This window comes from Vitis riparia, chromosome 17 (assembly GCF_004353265.1).
Source record: "Vitis riparia cultivar Riparia Gloire de Montpellier isolate 1030 chromosome 17, EGFV_Vit.rip_1.0, whole genome shotgun sequence".
Classification (NCBI taxonomy): domain Eukaryota; kingdom Viridiplantae; phylum Streptophyta; class Magnoliopsida; order Vitales; family Vitaceae; genus Vitis; species Vitis riparia.
In genome coordinates, this window is record NC_048447.1 from 18,677,989 (window position 1) to 18,699,202 (window position 21,214).

At 36.1% G+C, this 21,214-nt stretch overlaps 1 protein-coding gene across 1 annotated transcript; it reads right to left on the reverse strand.

Moving 5' to 3' along the window:
- Positions 1-31: 31 nt before the first annotated feature.
- On the reverse strand, positions 32-20,209 carry LOC117904572 (translocon at the outer membrane of chloroplasts 64). The gene is made up of 13 exons (XM_034817247.1): positions 19,882-20,209; positions 18,543-18,695; positions 18,247-18,371; positions 11,628-11,753; positions 10,673-10,855; positions 10,405-10,549; positions 8,084-8,252; positions 4,961-5,095; positions 4,578-4,778; positions 2,832-2,959; positions 2,703-2,754; positions 919-988; positions 32-537 (listed from the first exon to the last, which is right to left on the reverse strand). The coding sequence occupies exons 1-13, from the start codon at positions 20,082-20,084 to the stop codon at positions 455-457; spliced, it is 1,773 nt and encodes a 590-aa protein (XP_034673138.1). The 5' UTR covers positions 20,085-20,209; the 3' UTR covers positions 32-454.
- Between the last annotated feature and the right edge of the window lie 1,005 nt (positions 20,210-21,214).

The window sequence follows — 21,214 nt, forward strand, 5'->3', positions numbered from 1 at the left end:
ACATTGTCCTTTTGGAATCATTCTAAAGAAATAATTGAGAAGTTTTCGGAGAGCCACCAGACTCCTCGCATTCATTCAAGAGCTAAAAATCTATGAACAGCTACTAATCAAGGGAAAAATTATTTCATCACCTCAACCAAAATCAAAAGTATAAAACCTCAGCTCAATGCTAGAATTACAACCCGAATGTAAATATCTGAGTAAACAAAATCGAACCATAATTACAAGTTCCAGCAATAGCGATATACTACAGCTGCCAAAATGGCGACTAGATCAAGTGACTACTCCAGGCCTTCACAATGCCTTAACCAAGAGAAAAAGAATTAGATCTGTGGGGCTGCTGGGAAGGTATGGCAAAATCATCTTTCTGAATGGAATGAGGCAAGGTAATGAATGAGGAAGACCTGTTTCTGTGACACTGAGCCTCCTGAAGCCTTGATTATACTTCAATCACTTACTGAAATAACTTCTTTAGTCTGTCAGCAGAAAGGGATGCTCTTTTATTGGTTGGCTCAAGAACAAGTGCGTATCTGAAATCTGCAGGGTGAAAGTGACGTTAGTCCAAGAACATTCAGGGATCAAAACAAATTTGCATTGTGTACCCCAGAAGCAAACTATGGTCAACGTAGCTTCAACAAGCTCTTAAATGAGATATATTATGAATTTGAAGTCTGGAAAGAATAAGAAATCAAATCTAGCACTATCTGTTGGTAATTTTTTTAACTGCAATTTCAACTAGCAATTGTTCTGTAATGATTTCAAGTGTTATAATTTTCCTATAATCTGCAAACCGGTATCATTTAGCATTTTCTGATTTGAGGATGTGTTTCTTCCATAATTGTTTGTGCCTGAAGAACCATACAAATACATAACACAAACCACGCACATTTCCATTCAATGAACAATGAATCGACTCACCTTCAATTGCATCCTTATAATAGCCAAGCATCTCTCTTGCCGTGCCTCTCCTTAAGTAGGCCTTCACATTCTGCACAGAGGAGGCCAGTATCAATAACATAGAACTCCATGCATTTCATATTACAGCACAAGAAACTTGTACTACGAAAGATAAAGTCAGAACAAAAGCTATACAGTTGCAGCACAAGAAACACAGGAGATGTAGCTATTGTCCATGCCATGTATGCACAATTAGCTATAGCCAGTAGATAGACATTTCCCACAAATGAAAATAGGCTCTAATTGGAACCAAATTCATGGAACAAGGGATCATGGGTCCATGGCCACTAGAATCGAATGTGCAACTTCCAATGGGCATGAAACCAGTACACAATTATCTTTTTCTTTGCTTCTTCAAGTATCTACAGAAAAAATACCTACTACTTTTCTTCAGAGAGATTGATAATTTATCTCTTGAAGGTTCCAAAAGTATTATTTCCCACCTGGAAGTCACATTCCCAAGCAAACTAATCTAGGCTACTTACCTGGAAAAGGGATGACCCAGAAAACATGTAAATATTCACTGGATACACTTCCTATAGGAAAGCTTCCAAGCATATAATAGAACATTGTATATTTGATACTTAACCTCTAGTTCACAGGAAAAAGTTGGAGTAAAGAGTTCCAGAAATAATAGAGTATGTTATGAATGGCTTACACAAGAAATGCAAAATAAATAAATAAATAAACAGGATAATTTTTAGAAAATAAGGTCCATATAGGCCAACAGTAGCTCAAATGTGATTCAGCTGGTTGCTAAAAGACACCTTTCCTTGAAGTTGATGGTAGTCAAACATAGCAACAATCTTCAATTTGGTGGTGAACGTGAGGAAATTTTTGCTTAAGGAGAAAGTGAATATATTATTTCTACAAAGGAGTTCTCTTAATGTATATGAAACATTTGTTCAGGCCAATATGAATACATATTTCCATAATAATTCCATCTAATACACCATGGTCTGGTGCACAAGGCATCTACACAAGGGAAGGAATGGCTAAGAGGCAAATGTCCAAAAAGGGGATTTCATAATATACTAAAGCTGTGGTAGCTGTCAAGGAAAAGAATATCCATGGAAGCAAACTCCTTTTGAAGGCAACCTTTTGAGGGCAAAAAACAGAAATTCCTCTATTAGTTGAAGTTAAACCCAAACAAACATGGAAAAAACAGCAGCAACAACAACATATACTATAATATTTGATGGCCTGGTGCTCAATGTTACAAGTTAAAGATAAAAACTTAAATGAATGCCATATGGCCTAAAATACTAACTGGCATCGCAAATCAATTATAAAGAACTTTGAATTTCTATTGTCCACCATAGCATACTCACCTAGTTTGACAAAAAACACTGACAACTAAAATATGAGCATTCTCTTTAGCTAAATAAAATAGTTTTTTGATAATGAGGGAAACACCCATGCCCCAATTCTTCATTGGGCACAAGGATTCAGGGAAAATCCTGAATGCACACGATACACAGTTAGTAGGTAAACCCAGGTGTTTTAACACCCTTGGGAGTTGGAAATCAGTATGCTTGAGTTTATGGTTCAGTCCAGGCTCACCCCTTTTACCACTGGGACACCCATGTGAGTAACTGTACAAAAATATCATGCATATGCATCTTTGCTATCAAGTGATTCATGTTTAATGTAAAAAGTGATGGGGCACTATACATGGCATAAAACATTAGGCAAAGAACCCACTGCACGCCAACTAAAAGATTTGGTTGGGGATAGAAACTTACCTTTTTATCAAGATTGATTGCTTTTGTACAATCAGCCTCAGCTTGGAGGAAACTGGATAAACAAAAAGGGAACTTGTTAAGCACATTGAAAAAACCATTATTCATAAATTCTCAATAAAGTAACAATACCTTCCCATTTCCAGATATGCTGCAGCTCTATTGCTGTAGTATGTTGCATTATTGCCACTAAGTTTAATGGCTTCTGTATAGAAGCTGACAGCCTTCTGCCACTGTTTATCTTTGAATGCTTGATTACCCTAATCAAAGAACAGAAAACACAAGAAAATAATTGATTTCAGAGAAGAAAACACACAGAAGTACAAAGAAAAGCATAGACATTCAATAGCCCATTTCTGGATTGATTGTAAGTAATTGCCCAGTTGCCTAAGACGTTCGAAATAATATGTAGAACACTTAACAGCAGACTATCACATTAAGAACTAAAAAAGGATGTGCACATAGTTCATATACTGGTGAAGAATATTTTAACTACGGAATATCCAAAGAAAAATGAACATTCCAATGAGAAGAATATTATGAAATTGCTATATCCAAACTTATCATTCAACTAATCCCTGTAATTTGAATCTTTATAGGCAACAAAAGTTATTTTTTGTTCAGGTTTACCAGGCATCTCATTCTCTAATATAGCTCTCCCTATGTGTTGTCTCCTGTTTCCTTCAACAACATTCCCAATAAGCAGTAAAAAAGAAGTTTAGAAGATGCAGGAGCAAAAATAAGAAGTTAATCAGTTACACAGATTGGTTTTCCCAACATTTACATTTAAGGCACTCTTAACATTCACACATGCTCCTCTCCAAGCCAATTCTTCATTTTAACTGAAGTTGGTTTTGATACATTGGAAATTTGAAGAACTCCACATTCTACTGAATGCGTAAAGTTGGCAGATGAAAATTAAAGCCCCCCATCTAGTACTATTCACAACCTAAATTGTGGAATATAATCAGTTTTTCGAAGTTAAATTACTTTGGTAAGCTACCAGAAGATTTTAAATGAAATTGTAAAAAAATAATCTGCTCCTTTAGGCTTGCTGACAGCCAATCCAAATGCCACTAAGGACTCAGAGGCGTTTAACAGAGAAAATTCCTAAAACACCAAAATATGTCAGCTATCAACTAAGATAACAGGCATGCTAAATACATCCAAATAAAAGAAACAATCATGCCAGGTTTACAGAAAGAAATAGGAAAGCAAATAAAACAATTTCTCGTTTTTCAAAAACTTTTTCATACATGCAAATTGTTAGTAGACAATTCAAAAGTGTGAAAACTAGAAACCCTTCAAGAGAATGCCATCAGAGAATCTAGACTACCCTAGCATACAAAGAATTGGTATGCTAAAAACAAAGATTTTTTTTTTGATAGGTAATTTTTTATATGCATTATGAGATGTCTCTAACAGGTCATATTTTAATATATGACAAATACCAATGAGAACCCCTTAAAAGGAAACCCCATTAGTTTCAATTAGGCCTCAATAAAACTGGTCCCATTGTCCAATGAGATGCAATTTCAAGTGAGTGCCCTCCTTTTTTTATTTTCATCCCACTAAAAAAAATTCAAATATGGATTTAAACTTTAAACCTTTGATTAGTTATTTTTTTCCTATCAGCTTCTTCTTCATTTTCATTCAATTTAAATCAAGAAAGAACTTTAGATTAGAATTCTTTATGCATATAGATAGATAATACGATTTATAATAACATAATAGATAAAATGATTCATTTATAATTTTGCCTTAAGACGCCTTATTACGTTGATCTGACCCTGATTGATTGCAGGTCCTATTAGAATTATTCGCTAAATAAGCTGCAGATCACAAACTTTACATTCAAAAATATATTTAAAAAGGTACCTTTTCTTTAGCAATTTCAGCACATGTTTCCCGGTCAACAGCATTGCTTGATAGTTTGGACTTTGCAGCAATGTCAGCCTGCTCCTGAAGAGATGCATACATGGTCTGCACTGTATCTAGTAAAAAGCGATCACCCCCATGTCTAGCCATGAAAGATACTGAAACAGGATACTTGTCATAAAGTCCCAATGGTACTGTGACCTAAAACAAGATGTAGAAACACCAACAAAGAAAATAAGTATCATGAATTCATCATCACACAGAAAACTCAACCAACTACTGCAAGTATTTCAATGTTAAATATTCAAAATGTGGAAGAGTACAGATCCAGTGAAAAGCAACACCCTTCAAACATGAAAAGAGGGAGTGAGAGAGAATTTAACCTGACAGCAACCTGACATACTAGCAATACTCAACAGACCAAGAGTACGGTTCTGGTATTCCTCTGACAAACTCTCCTTCCCACCAAGTTTTGGGGGAGGGTCAGCAACAGTAGGGATCACCAGAATTCCATCATCCTGTCCAAAAATTAACAAGCAACAGAAGCATACTTCAAAGAGAGTCCCAGATAAACAAATTAAGAGAACACTATCAATAAGGACAGCATGCAGTCACATGTCAAAATAAAGAGAACAAAATTAGGGGAGCAAGTACCGACCGAGATGTCACTTATTACCAGGGGAAGAACGCATATTTTGTTGATGATGAATCATGCATATGGATATATGATATTACAGAAATGGAAAAGAGGTAAATTCCAAGAAAAATGCAATTTATTAAAAACAATAGGCTTCTTTGGGATGCAAGTGGATATTGGAAGAATGTTCAACTGGACCCCAGATTCTCTCCTAACCAATCCAATAATCATTGTAGTTGCCAGGTGAAAAATCAAAGTGGCCCTCAAGATTAAAATTTAACTCAATGAATCCCAAAACTCCAAATGAACTCTAATTTAGTCACTAAATGACCCAAACATAAAAAATATTGATTTTCCTATATTATCTAATAATTGTATTTTAAATAATCTAGCAACTACTACCCTCTAGTCTATCAATAGTATATCATAGAAGAAGATAGGTGCACATCTACAACATTTTTTTTTATATGCAAATTTATAGGGGACTTGAATCTAGAACCTCCCACAAATCCTCCCCAACCCTTTACCACTTGAGTCGGGCCTTAAAGGCACATCCACAAGATTTTTTGAACATGTTAAGAAAGCACGAAACTCATAATTTTATCTATGGGATGCAGATTGGTTTCCAAAAATTCAGTTGCTTTTAAGGTTATTACTAAGTAGCTTAGAACCATCTTCAGCATATTATGCAAAAATATCAGTGTGGAGAAGTTGATTGGGACACATGGGCGTATATGCACAGGAACATAGAGGAAGGTAATTACAGATCAGTAGATCTGACTTTGGAAATTGGAGTTAAATTATTTCTTGCTAAAGGGAGATGTTATTTGGAGGAAAAATTAACAGTGAAAATGGATCAAAGAAGGAGATTGTAATCATAAGCTCTTTCATGGGGATGCAATGGAGAAGAATGAAAAAAATAATAAAATACTTGGTATCAGAGGATGAAGTATTATTTAGGGAAGGTTTTCATGCTAGATACATCTTGAACAACACTATAAATTTTTCTAATCATTATGCTAAGGGTTAGGTAGACACTTTTTCAGGGCTTAGGAAAGGCAACCTGCAGTCACCTTTTCCTTTTACGATTTTTGTGCATGTTTTGAGAACATTGATATTCTAAGCAAAAGATAAAAGACTTGCTAGAAGGGATTGTGGTGCATAGAAGTCGTATAAAGAGCTCAAGTCTTTGGTAAAGTTTCTTTTAGGAATAGAGCTTCTAAGGTAATGGCTAGGGAGCTTTCTTATGAAAAGCAATGCACTTGAGCACAAGGTCAATAGAAGTATCTACAAAGCACACTCTAATGGATGGGGATACCAACATTTTGGTTAGATTATCACACCATGATCCCCGTAAAGCTTTTGCCCTAGGGTTTCCTAGTTTTTTTCTTATTCCTTCTACTATTGGTGATGGTATAAAGATCCGATTTCAGGAAAATCTTTGGTGATGAGACCACTCTTACAATATCTATATTTTGGCCTCTATTTCCTTTTTGAGTTTGGAGCAATCTCTGCCATTCATGAATTGTGATAACTCAGAACCCTCTACTAATTGAAATTTCAATCTTTTTCTTTTTTTCCCTAATCATGTGGAGCATGAAATTAATGGCCTTCCCCTACTATTAAAACATTGGCACAGAAAGTCTCCAACCACTTTAAGTTTCAGGCTTTGTTCTAATCTAAGGCTTCAATCACTTTTGTCAAGACAATTCAATTTGAAGTTTGAAAAATCCACCAAAAGCCCAGGATTTTCTTAGTTCACTGTTAATGTAAGGGTTAATATTAACAATTAGTTGTAGCTAAGACATCTCTTTTAAAGTCCTAAGGTCCAAGTATTATATCAGCCTATCAGGTGCTTAAACAGTGGAAAGGCAGTTGATTATCTATTACTTTAACAATAGTTGAAACAAGTGCAAAGCATGAAGATCACTTTCTTGGGGTTTGGAAGCAATGCTGGAGGTGTGAGCCTCTTAAACTTACCATGGCTGATTTGGCTAAAGAGGAAAACTAGAATCTTTGAGGATAGATGGAGGCATGTGAAGTTTTATAGGTTTTGTTCTATTTTCTTTCCTCTTTTCGGGTGGTAGTCACTGCTGGTGAATGCTTTCCCCAGCACAATGGTCAATGTGATCATGTTAGATTGGGCTTAGGTTTATTCAAGTAGGAGGGTTGAAGAGTTGCATGGAAACACACAGCAAAATTAATTTTGGAGGGTTCCAAAGTTGCATATTAAGCAGAACCCACAACAAGTTTAATATTGAAGGATGCTCTTTGGAAAAATCTGGTATATATGGTTATAGTAGGTGAGCTCCCAGATCATGAGAGCAGATTGATTAGGGATTTTTACAACTGATGGGGGAAGGTTGACTATTGAGGTAAGAGTTATTAGCATGTTGGAAAGCCTGGAGCAGGCTGCTTCGTTGGACCTAATAACATCCTTGTGAAGGTGGTTCAGCTTCGGTCTTGGAGAAGAAGCAAGGTCCTTGCAAATAGTATGTATAGCCGTGAATGATTATTGAGTTCTTAAAGAGTTGGGTTTTTCCTATACTTGGACTCTCTGTCTGACAGACTAAATAGGCGATAGGTTGACCAAGTATGCTCCCTTTGAGATTTATATGCCCTTAATGTTTGTTTTTGGACTGTTTTTTTTCTCTTTCTAATCTACATAAAAGATGGAATCACCTATATATTACTATCTGCACATAAAGAATCATCTCCAAACTAAAGACCGATCACATAAAATCAGCTCTACTATAAGTTCACCCAGAGAATCATATATGATATAAATTCAGTACTTATGATTAGATGACTCATTAATGATATAGATGTTCTGCAGTATGTACCACTCACTGCAGTATACATTCAGTACCTTCAAAAGAGAGTTAAGAGCAGAACGTATTTCCATCCTGGCTGATTGACAGTTTTCAATCTCAGTATCTGCCTCCTCCAATACATCATGTAATTGTGATGAGATAGAAGCATCAAGGATAGGCTTCACTGAATTGATCCATTCTTCATGATTATGCTTGAACTCATGCCTTTGTTAAGAAGAACAAGACAAGCTTCAGCTTACACAGAGCCCAGGAAAGTATCAAAATGACCGAAATAGAAGATTCTGACACACTCAGAATTCTTTTCATGATATAAAGAAAAGTATGCAATGCTCAACCATGGAAACAAAACCATATTGACAGACTTCATAGGATTATATGCCAAAACCAAAGGACGTGCATTATTATGCCCACAGCAAAAAGGAACTTAAATTGATGAAACCAGACAAAGAAGAGAATAATGATTTCACTGGTCACTTTCAGAAAATACATGCTGCCTCCAAGAATAAGCAGATCCAAGAAACATGAGAGCAACCTAAACAGCAAGACTCAAGTCAATCACATCATAGGTAGTTCTTAAAAGATTAGTAAGTCATCCAAAGGACATATGATTGAACAAGCAACTGCCCCATAGCCAATTGCCACAAAAAACCATGGTTTTAAAAACCGGACCGGACCGGCCAGTCTGACCGCCTACCGGTCACGATTCCTGTTCAGTTTGGTCATTTAAACCGGAAAGTGTTCAAACCGGAATTAGGCCGGTTAAACCGGTGGTCTAACCAGTGAACCGGATAAACCGGATGGTTTCCCTCGAACCGTCCAATTCAACTTTTTTTTTTTTTCCATTGTCGTCGTACCCCATTGGCAGGACCCCCACCCCGCGCTAGAAAAGCCCCTTCTTGCCGTCCCCCGCCGCTGGAAAAGCCCCCCTCCTCACCGTCTCCCGCCAGCAGGACCCCACCCTTCTTCCTACGAAGCCACCCTCCCACCCCCTGCACTGGAAGAAGAAATGAGAATCCAAAGTAGTGGTCGGGTGCAATGACTTACAGAGAAGATTGAGGCGTCCATCGGAGAGACGGCCAATTGATCTACGGAAGAAGGTACGACCATTGGGGAAGTTGACTGGGAAGCCAAGCCCCGCGACGAGTCCGGAGTGTCAGAGTTGGAATCGCCGAAAGAGAATATAACTGGAGTGTGGTGGCACTGAGAGAGAACTGGGTTTGGGAGAGAAATGAGAAGCCATGGAAGAAGAAGGAAGAAGAAATGGGAAGGAGGAAGAAGACGAGAGAGCAATGGAGAGTGAGAAGCCCTTGCTTTTCAGAGGATTTGCCCTTTCCTCTTTAACCCTAGGACGCATTTGGCAATGTGCATTTATTAAAAATTAAATAAAAATAAAAATTTAATTTATTAGAATAAATTTAAGAATTTCTAAATATTTTTTTAACAAATAAATAATTTAAAAAATTAAAAACTCACATTCCATGTTTTTGCCATTTTTTTTTTAATTTTTAAATAGGCATGTGAGTTTTTCTTCCATGATTAAAGAAGAATCATGACTATTGAAAATAATTTAATGATTTTCAAATAAAATTTTAATTTTTATATAATATATAAATTACTATTTTTATTTTTATAATTATTTTAAATTTTAATAATTTATAAATTATATATTTATGACGTCACCGATTTAACCGTCAGTCCGACCAGTGAACCATGAACCGGTAACTTTTCTGATTCAATAATCGGTCCGGTTCTGAAAACATTGCAAAAAACAACAATACAACAAAGATTAGCTCAAAAAGAGCAAACTATAGAGACACAGATTTCTACCATTGAAGGAACCAGCACAAAAAAAAAAAAAAACCAAACAAACAAGCACATGATAAAAACCAATATAAAACATGAGAGTAAATATACTATTGACGGAACCAGCACAAAAAATGAACATATGATAAAAACCAATATTAAACATGACAGTAAATACACTATTGAAGGAACAAGCAAAACAACAAACATATGATAAAAACCAATAGTAAACATGAGAGTATGCTCAAGACCTCAGAAAATATCAACCTAAGGTTGGAGAAATGCAAAAGTAACCCCCAAGAAGGACCATTTTCCAAAAATTTAGTTCCAATGACCAACTGTCATGCTAGGTCTGTCATGTTAAGGCAGATCATCTCAGAAAACAAAACAATTTTACAAGAACCAACATCAATCAGATACATCTTCAGATTCTTAAAGATGAAGCAAGATCAAGGATCAAAATATCCGTATCAACAAAGATTTCAACCTCATGAAAGGACAATGTAATTATTTCAAATAATTACTTTCCTATAACATAATGCAGCAACCTCACCTTTGAAGACAATGCATAATTTTTACAAGAGATCTTATCAAAGAATTTCTGGTTTCACCATTTGTTTTCTGGCTATGAAATGCTTTCAAGCTTGGAACTTTAGAATCTAAGTAGTTCTCAAGATTTTCACGCTTCAGAACTTGTCCTGAAGAAGCATGAACGAGAAGTTATGCAGAGAAATTCCAAATAGAAAAGAAAAAACAAATATCACGATAGATGGATTACTCGATAACTTATGTTAAAAGGGCACAAAGAAAAGAAAACATACTTCCAAACAGCTTCTCAGTTGATTTAAGCACCACCTGATAAACCCTGTCAACAGGAATCCTTAGTGATTGGAAACAGTCATCAGCAAATATAATTTGTCTAGGACTACGTTGAACAGCATATGTAAGTTGCAGCAGCACATGGCCAACACGACGAAGTATACTAGGATCCTTAGCAAACCATCCTGCAAGAGTAAATTTGAAAGGTTACATGCAGTGAAGTATTAGAAGGAATCTATTCAACTAAAGAGATCAATACATAAAGCAATAACTAAAAAGACAGGACAAATAAAAAATAAGAATCATGGTAACCAGTCAACAAAGAGGGTACAAATTCTCTGACCAAACTGTGGCTACCACTTCAGTATCTAGAACAATCAAAGATTCACCCATCAGAAGTGTAAAATGTAGAATTTCAAAGAAAGGAGAAGTGAAGAAACTAAACTCCAAGACTTTTTCTTCTTCTTTTTTTTGATAGGTTAGCTAAACTTCAAGACTAAATGAATCATTCAAAATGGGTTCCCAGATTAAATGATAGAGCCAAGTCGATCTGTATAGCTTATAAGGTTACTTATATTGTTTTTTCCCTATGGAGCAAAGATTGCGAAAACACAGTGAAACAGAAACCTAAATAAACTAACTAGACATTAGTTAATTCACAAATATATCCTATTAAAAAAAAATGATAATCTCCACAAATATACAACATGACTATGCCAAACAATTAGAGCAAGTTAAAATGTGCTCTACATTTCTTTTCTGAGGGTAAATAATTTAAGAGTATCACTTTCCAACAATGATTAATCACACTCATATCATGTGAGATCTTAAGGAGAAGAACATGTTACAGCACTAGAGTATTATTATCTCCTTAACCCAAGCTCAAATGGTACAGGAGAATTAAAAAAAAACCCACATCATTGCATTTAGTTGGCAACAAATGCTGCTCATACATACCAACAGTATCAAGACTCGATGAAACAGGAATGATCCCCGTGTGAGAAACCGCCCCATGTGAGGGCCGGAATCCTATAACACCACAAAATGCAGCAGGTACTCTCACTCCCCCAACAGTATCGAGGCCTGCAATATGAAAAGCATTTTCTGAATTATACCAAACTAGACATGTAACACTGCCCCACAAACTAAATAGCATCAAACAGTCATTACTTTTTTCACATTTCAATGATGCCAACACACACACACACACACACAAGAACTGTAGGAAATATAGAACACAAGGATAAATAATGGTCAGTTTCACTCAACAAATCAAAATAAAGGCCCATATTAATCAACAGTATAGAAACCACCCTTGCCTCAATAATGCAGTCTAAAATATTATATTTTATTCTTACTTTACAAAGCACAATACTACATCAATCTGCAATCCCACATTTGTAAGGATGGCAATAAATTGGCGGTGGATCCTTTTGTTCCTCCATTGTCATGTGGCATATTTTCTGGCAATGTCTTTTCACCACCACAATGATGAATTTGGTGGTCCTTCATGAAAACAGGTCCATGATGAAGGGCATTGTTTGGAATCTTGGGTGGGAGAAGAAAGGCAAGGTTCTAGAGTCTAAGCTTTTGAGGCTACTCTTCTGTTCATTTGGCTGGGAAGAAATTGTACAATTTGAAGGAAAGCAGCTGCAGCAAAGGATATTTAGGACAGGATTCATTTCTTTTCATCACTACAGGCTTCTTTTAGAACTGGTTGGCTGGCATTCCTATACTTAGCACTCCGGAAAATCCGCATGTAATTTTATTTGGAAAAACCCCGATTATGAGGCAGGGTTTAAGTTCAAGTCCCATCTAAAGGGCAAGATATAGATTACTTTTGGTCATTATTTGTTGGGTTCTAAGTTGGATGTGCATAGAATGCATAGGGCAGCAAGAACTACTCTTTTTTTACTATCTTGATTTATCGGGTAGAGTTTGCTATTGAGGTTAAATTATGGCAATCGTAGAAGTATTGGTATATACATGCATAAAGGCATCAAGTAAAGGCCAAAGAAGAGATTTCACAGGTTGTATGGCTGTGGCAGAAAGGTGGTTTCCCAGTAGTAAAACCAACTATATTGGTTAAGGAGATCTTTCTAAAATCAATAACTATCCCCATCACCTGGCGAAGTCACATCGAGTATGAAGAAACAATAAACAACCTAGCTATAAAAAGGGAACCAAATAATCCTTTTCATAACCCACCTCATAAGGACAAAAACTTCACAAGGCTCCCTCTCCTTACACTTAGTGAACAACCAACAGGTGACAAAAGAAAACCAAGAATTAAATTCATCAAATCAAACACATACATGACCACCAAGAATGCTAATAAGCACCCTGAAGATGAAACTGCATTAACACCTCTATCTTTCATTGGAATTTTTAATAAGCTTATTGGGAATGATTAAACCATCTTTTTCCAATGCCATTATGCAACATCTTCAGCCTACGGAAATAACCCTGCCTACACCCTACAGGACAATAGAAGTAACCATCTTACACAACAAGACCTCAATTACAGTCATATACACATAATACTCCAAAGCAAGTCCCAATCAACAATATAATAAGTTTTGAACTTCTCAAGAAGAAGGAAAAAGTTCTACAATTCAAAGTTAAAAGGAATATTAGACAATTCTATATCCATAATTGAGGTATATGAAACTTTCAAGTCTTATCACAAATCAAAGAATACACCCAGATGTTCAACATATTTATTTAAGTAGTTAGTATTAGTGAAGATAGGATTAAACCAAAACCACAACTATTGTTCAAAAAGCTCCCATTCCATTCCAGAACCACGACCCGCCAGACTTCCCAATTGGCTCCCATTCCAAAAAGCTCCAGCATTCATGGGATTGTATAATGTTTGGGCTTTGGAAAATTGATATGCAGCCATCACTTTTTTGTTCTCTATTATCCTTCTTCCTGCTAAAAGTAAAATTAAACATTCTACTAGTATAAAAAGATACTATGGCTGTAGAAGGTTTCATTCAAAACCTATTAGAGTGGATTTAGCTATTGAGTGGCCCGCATTATTGGAGAACTTCCTGCAATCTGTAGCTTTGCATCTCTCCAATCTAAGTATAAAGGGAGATTCACTTATTATTTCATGTAAGTCCAATAGAGAGAAAGGTGCATCGAAGATCAATGGTTGGCTTAGCAGGATTATAAGTATTGCCAATGAGGCGGGATGCTCCATGCTCCTTCTCTTGGGTTCCTCACTGAGCTAATCAAGCTACATACCCATTAACCCAACAAGAAGCAAAATATTTAGTTTTGTTTTTCTTTGTTGGGAATTTTTTCCCTCCTCGAGCGTGTAGAGTGGTTTGTACATGTATTGCTTTTGTACCTATAATTTATGCAGATAATTTAGTGTCTGGACTTATAGTATAATAGTATACTATGCTACTACTTGATCAACAATTTCACATTTTAGAAGGATTGTTTATCCTTTTTTGTATTTACCATTTCAATGCATTGATGTACCAATTCGATACAATAAAAATGTTTCCTTACAAAAAAAAAAAATCATAAATCAGACATTATATCTTTCAACAATTAATTTTCCCAATGACTTTCTATGATGCATTAGAAGCAGAGGGTGAAGTGACTTTCCCCTCAAAGATAGTATGGGGATCTTGGGCTCCTAGCAAAGTGAGTTTTTTTGCTTAAGAAGCAACTTGGGGAAGGATCCTAACTATGGACCAACTCAAAATGAGAGGATGGGTTTTGGGGGGTTTTTGTTGTATGTGCAAAATTACAAATGAATCGGTAGATCATCTTCTCATCCACTATGGGATAGCTAGAAAGTTATGACACTTTCTCTTCTTTTTTTTTGCATTTCATGGGTTCTCCCATTTTTAGCAAAGGATTTGTTAATGGTTTGATATGGAAGCTTTGTAGGCAAGAAAAGAAGGAAGGTTTTGCGTTTTTTGGACAATATGGACGGAACAAAACTAGAGAACCTCTGAAGCAGAGTAACACATTATCCAATCTCTGAACGACTCCCTCTTTACCAAAGTTTTTAAAGGCGAAAGCATAAGGCGAAGCGTTTTAGTGCTAAGATGTAAGCCTTTTAGGACTCTAATTTTCATAGTTATTAAAATAATTTTAAATCTATAAAATAAAATTAAATAAATAATAAATTTCATAATAAATTCATTTTTCATAAAAACCACATTAATAATTGCAATACATAATTATTTTTATTTGATACAAAATAATAATTAAATCATAAAATTAAATATAGAAAAAATATATATACTATAAAATAAGAAAAGAAATAATAATAATTAATACAGTAAGTGACATGCATTTCTATTTTCATTATAATATTCTTACAAATTTGAAAATGATTTCATGGAAAGGAAAAAAATTTCTTTCAACAAATTTAATTATAAAAAAGGGAAAAAAAATAGAAATACAACCATTGGAAATAGTATATAGGAAATAATGATTTAGAATTTTAGATGCATTAAAAGGGCACATGATAGGGCTGATGTTGGTTTGACTTTTTCCACACAAATAAAAGGAAAAAAAAAAACATAAAACAAAGAAACGAGAGAGACGAAGAGAGGAAGAAACATAACCAGAGAGAGAAAATGAGAGAGATGAACGGAGAAACCAAAGAAACGAGGGAAAAGTATTTATAAATTTGCAACCGGAGAAACAAAAAAGTGGCAACCCCAATGAGAGCAAACATAGACTGAAACAATGAGGATCTTCTCTCTCTCTCTCTCAATCCATTTCTATTCAATTTTTATTTTTATTTTTATCTTTCTGGGCACATAAGCAACTTTATTGAGGCTTACACCTCACCTAGAAGGCGTGAAAAGTGCGCTTGAGGGGCGCCTCAACCAAACGTTAACCCCTAAGGCATACATACGCATTTTAGGGTTGACGTTTTTTTCTTACACCTCAACGTGTTTGGCAGCCACCTCGCCCTGAAGTGCACCTTGATGCACACTTGAATAACACCTTTAAAAACTTTGCTCAGTACTATTTCGTTCATGGGTATAAAGGGTGTCTTCTAGGTGATGATAGAGAAGTCTACATTTTTTTGTTAGATTTTACAGAATGGTTGTGCTCCAAGTCTTAAAGTAGAGTCGTAGCTACTGTAGCTGGTCTTTTTGTTTCTCACTTGTAACTTCCATTATGTTGTGTTCGCCACTTTAGTTTGGCACTCTTTATGTATATTCTTATATGCCCATAAAAAAAAAATAATTACCTTTTCTGAATACACTTACTAAGGTTATTTTGTTTATAGGAACCTCCTACAGCTGTTCCATAACCCCATAAGCACAGCTTTGAAGATTGACAAAAATATAGCGCCAAACACGGGTCAATATCAAGCCCTTCTAACCCAAGATTTAAAAAAGATATGAAGCAAGATGAAAAGCATCAAGGTTCAAGATGAAATAAGATATAAACTCGATCATAGAAAAGAGGCACCCCACTCTCCTAACCCCACACACACTTTAACAAACTGATGTTCATTAACAGTTCTATTAATGTAAATGCAAGACTACTTTTTTTTTTTTGATAGATAAAGAAAAGTTGTATATAAAGAAAAAAAGGGACATAAAAAACAATGTCCTCAAAGTATACAACAAGTATACAAAAAAAGCCAAAAGGCTTAAACTAGAGGGAGAGGGATAGAAACAAAAAACATCACCTGCCTTTCCTTAGAGCCTAACCAATCAATAAAGCTTACAAGCGAAAAAGGGCTCAAATCTATAGACACCCTAACCCAAGACCATAGATTACATACAAAAGAATTTTCAATCTTTGGAGCGACAGCTCTTTATTACCAAACGCTAACAAATTTCTTTCCTTCCATACCGTCCAAAATATACATAAAGGAGACACTTGTCAAGCCTTTTTACGAGCTTCACCCACAAACGACCCATGCCACTCAAGAAGAGTTTCCTTTATTGAACAAGAAAGAATCCAAGACACACCATAGAGGGAGAAAAGATGATTCCAAAGAACTTGAGTCTTTGCACAATGAAGAAGAAGGTGATCAATCGTCTCTACTTTAGAGAGGCAAAGAAAACACCTATTTACCAAGAAGCGCTCCCTCCTTTGAAGTTGATCCAAAGTTAAGACTTTCCCCCAAGAAGCCTCCCAAGCAAAGAAAGCTACCTTAGGAGGCACGCTCGATCTCCAAATACTACCACTAGGGAACAAAGGAGAAACTTCGGGCTCCAAGATAGAATAAAGAGACTTGACCGAAAAGGTCCCATACCTTGAAATTGTCCAAATCACTCTATCTTCCGCATCCCTGTGCACCTTAAAAGTTTGGATCTTTTGCAAAAAATGCTCCACCAACTCTAACTCCCAATTATTAAAGGCCCTTGAGAAAAGAGGGGTCCATCCATCCCCATCACCATCAAGGTTCCAAACATCCGCCACCCAAGCTTCCTTAGACGAAGAAATGGTAAATAAGGAAGGGAAGGACTCACAAAGTGGTTCATCTCCACACCACTTGTCCATCCAAAATCTCATTCTCTGCTCATTACCCCCTTGGTAGGCCAGCCTACCACTCAAATAATTTCACTTCTTCCTAATAGCTTTCCACAATCCCACACCATATATCTCACTCACTTTGCAGGAGCGCCACCCCTCATCCTCTTCACCATAATTTTGACTGATGACTTGCTTCCAAAGGATCTCTCTTTCATTGGCAAACCATCAATTCCACTTGCTTGAGAGAGCTATATTCATTAGAGAGAGATCTCTCACACCCAAACCACCTTTCCTTTTTTCAAAGCAAATTGTGTTCCACCTAACAAGATGCAGTTTCTGCACAAAAGCTCCACCACCCCAGAGAAATTCCTCTGAATCTTCTCCAATCTCAACCTCACTTGTCCTAGCATGCAAAAAATGGACATGAAATAGATAGACATGCTAGACAAAGTGTTTCGAATTAGAGTGAGTCTCCTTCTCTTTTGAGATATAATGTCTCTTCCACATTGCTAACCTTTTTCGAAATCTCTCTTCAACGCCATCCCACACCGCCACTGATTTGAAGGGAGCCCCCAAAGGAAGACCTAAATAGCGGGAAAGGAGACCACCCACTTTACACCCCACCTCCAAGGCCAAGTCCTCTACATTATACACCCTACCCACTGGAATTAACTCACTTTTCTCCAGATTGATTCTCAAACCTGAGCAAGCCTCAAACCACATGAGAAGCTAGCTTAGATAAGTCATCTGGTCTTGAGACATCTCACAAAACACCAAAGTATCATCAGCAAATAACAAGTGCAAGATCAGAATCCCCTCACCACTCCTACCTCTCACCCTCCAACCAGATAAGTAGCCCCCGCTAATAGCCCTCCTCAAGAGACAACTAAACACCTCCATGGCCATCACAAACAAATAAGGGGAGAGAGGATCTCCTTGTCTCAATCCCCTCAAACTTTGGAAAAAATCAAAAGGAGATCCATTTACTAAAGTAGAAAACTAGAAGTAAATGCAAGACCAATTAAACTCAAGGAAAGCAAAAAAAAGAGGAACGAGACAATAAGAGGGGATTGAATTTAACGGATATTAAGAAACCTACCTAAAGAGAAATCAACAAAATTTGCAGCTACGGCCACAGCAGCTCCACTGGAGGATCCTCCTGGTATCCGTGAAGGAGCAGCAGGATTGGTGGGTGTACCATAATGCTTATTTTCTCCATTGATACTGAAAATAGATCATGCAGAAAAACATCGGAAATTAAAAAATTTAAACAACAGCAAACATAAAGCTCATGTCTGATACCACTGAAACTTGGGAAAATAGAGGAATAGATAAGCAACATCGTTCAGCATTGAACTGAGCCCTATAAGAGAACTTAATGAAGCCACCACAAACCTATATGCCATTTCATCCACAACAGTTTTCCCAGTGCATGTGGCACCTCCTTCAACAAGAGCTGAAACCACAGGAGAGGTCCTAGAAGCTGTGTCATGAGTCCTGGCCCAGTCTGGATTGCCAAACCCAGTCACATATCCTTCAATGTCAAATCTGAGAAGCATAATAAGAAAATGTTTTCACTAAAGCAGTGCCAAAAGTAGATACACAATGTATTTAAAGTGCCTAAAGTATACACGATGTATACAAGGCCAAAAAAGGACATCCATTGACATTATATTTCACACATGCTAATCTGTAAATGATATGACCAAGGTCACCAGAATCACCAAATTGAACTCTTAACGTACAACAAGTCCTTTAGATGGTAAAAATAGTAAAGTATCCCAAGTATTTTTTTTTTGGTAGGTAAATAAGAATTGTATTAAAAGAAAGAAAGTATACACGCCCGTATACAAAGAAAGAAAGGACAAAAAAGGCGCGAAGACAGAAAAACCTGCAATCGCACCATACCGAGAGCCTACCCAATCCACACGGCACAAACTTAACTGCCCTAGCCAGAGGAATGTGAAGTCTAACTACGATAAAGAACCACCCTCAATGTACAATCTAACCCAATCCCAAGTACTTTAAGATAAAAAAAAATGCATAAATATCAACTACTACAATAAAGCATTACACCGTTGGACTTTATTGACAACTGAAAGGGAGCCATAAAAAGTAAGCAGTGATGCATCTTAATTGAATTAATAAGCCCCTCAATATACAAACACTCCAAATTAATAAAGAAAATTAATTCAGAAAATCAAGATTGTTCGTTTGCTCAGAAAAGTTAGTAAAAGAAAAGGAGTTAAAATTCAAAATCCAGGGTTTCTGATCGATTTTATATATATATATATATATATATATATATATATATATATATATATATATATATATATACACACACACATACACGCTAGCAGAGTTGTGATGAGCTTCCTGCATTTCCCATACCAAATTCTTCACCGCCCAACAAGGGTCGGAATATGTTGAACCTTGGATTTTCCAAATCATTAAAAACGCACCACAATCAATCAACTACACATTTTTTGTATGAAGCCAAATTCAATGGAGGTCTATGGTCACCCGCGTCCCAAACCACAAAAATAACCAAAAATCTCAACTTTCTTTTCTATTCTTTCACCAAACCCTCCCCCTTAGTTAAAGATCAGGAAAAAAAAATTCCCTTAATAGAAACTCAAAAATAAACAGTAACGCCCTTTGATTTTCTCAGAGTATTCATTTTCTCTGGAACCAAACATCAAAAAAAAAAAGGGCGCAGGGAGTGGATTCTTACACGTCTGAGACGGCGAAGGAGAGGTTGGTGAGGGGATGAGGAGCTTTGGGAGGAGCGGGCTGGGGCGGAGGGAGAAGCTGAAGACGTTGGACGAATGCGCCAAAATCTTCTCTGATGGTTTTCTTAAGCTTTCTGGTCATCAACAATACGCCAGCCAATCCCAATCCCAACAAAACCCACAGATTCGCAGATGACGAAGCCATGGGAGAGACGGAGAGATAGAGATGGAGAAGGAGAAGCGGATAACACAGTAACCCTGCCCACTCCGAAACCTAGACTGCGTACCGTGGGTGGGTGTTGGTTTTGTTTTGTATGAGAGAGGCCGAGCCAATTAGTTCACTAGTGGCGTGTCACTCCCAATCTCCTCTCTCTTTATAGTTTATATGCTTCGAAAATTCTCAAATATTTGTAGTTTCCCTACCTACGTTTGGTTTAAGGAAAAATAAGACTAAATAATTAAAATATATATAAAATTTATTTATATTTAATTTTTTTTATTTTTTAACAATTTTTTTACTTTTCAAAACCAAGCACATGCTTTTTCTCTTTTTATCAGCGGTTTTGAAATAATGATAGAAAAATAAATTATATTTTTTATTTAAATCAGTCATTTTAAAATAACAATCGAAAAATAGATTTGTATTTGATGAATCAGGTTATATCAAATATTTATTTAATCTTATCGTGTTTATATTAAATTTAATCTTATTATTTTGTTTCTCCATCAAATTCATTTATACCTAAATTTTCACAACTAATTTTAGCATTTATACTTTTTTTTAGATTTTATCACGAGCTTTCAAGAATTTTGATTAAATCTTCTATAAACATCATTAAATTATTAGATTTTTTTTTTTAAATGTTAGTAAAAATATAAAAAATAAATAAATAATATTTCAATTTTCTAAATAAACTTTTGATGTACAAAAAATTGTTTTCAAAAAAATATTTTCCCAAAATTCTTTTCAAAACACTTCTCAAATAAAACCTATATATTATCTTCTCATATTCATCTTTGTTGAAGCACAACGAAGTCAATCCTGGAGTGGGCCCCAGGAAAGTATGTGTAAGTTAAATTTTTTCTTCTATTTTTTTTTTTTAAGAGAAATCTCTCCCATTTTGAAAGAATGAATCTTGATAAGCATTTCTATGCTGGACGAAGCCCACATTATGGTGAGACCGGGCAGCTTCTCTGATTAGGCCCAATGGGCTGGAAGCACTTCCTGGAAGAGGCCATTTTCTGCTACTTTCTCAGAGAAAAGCAAATGAAGGGCTAAGTTGAAAAGGTCGATTCTGGTGTTGTCCATTACGAGAGATTGCATGCAACAACGAT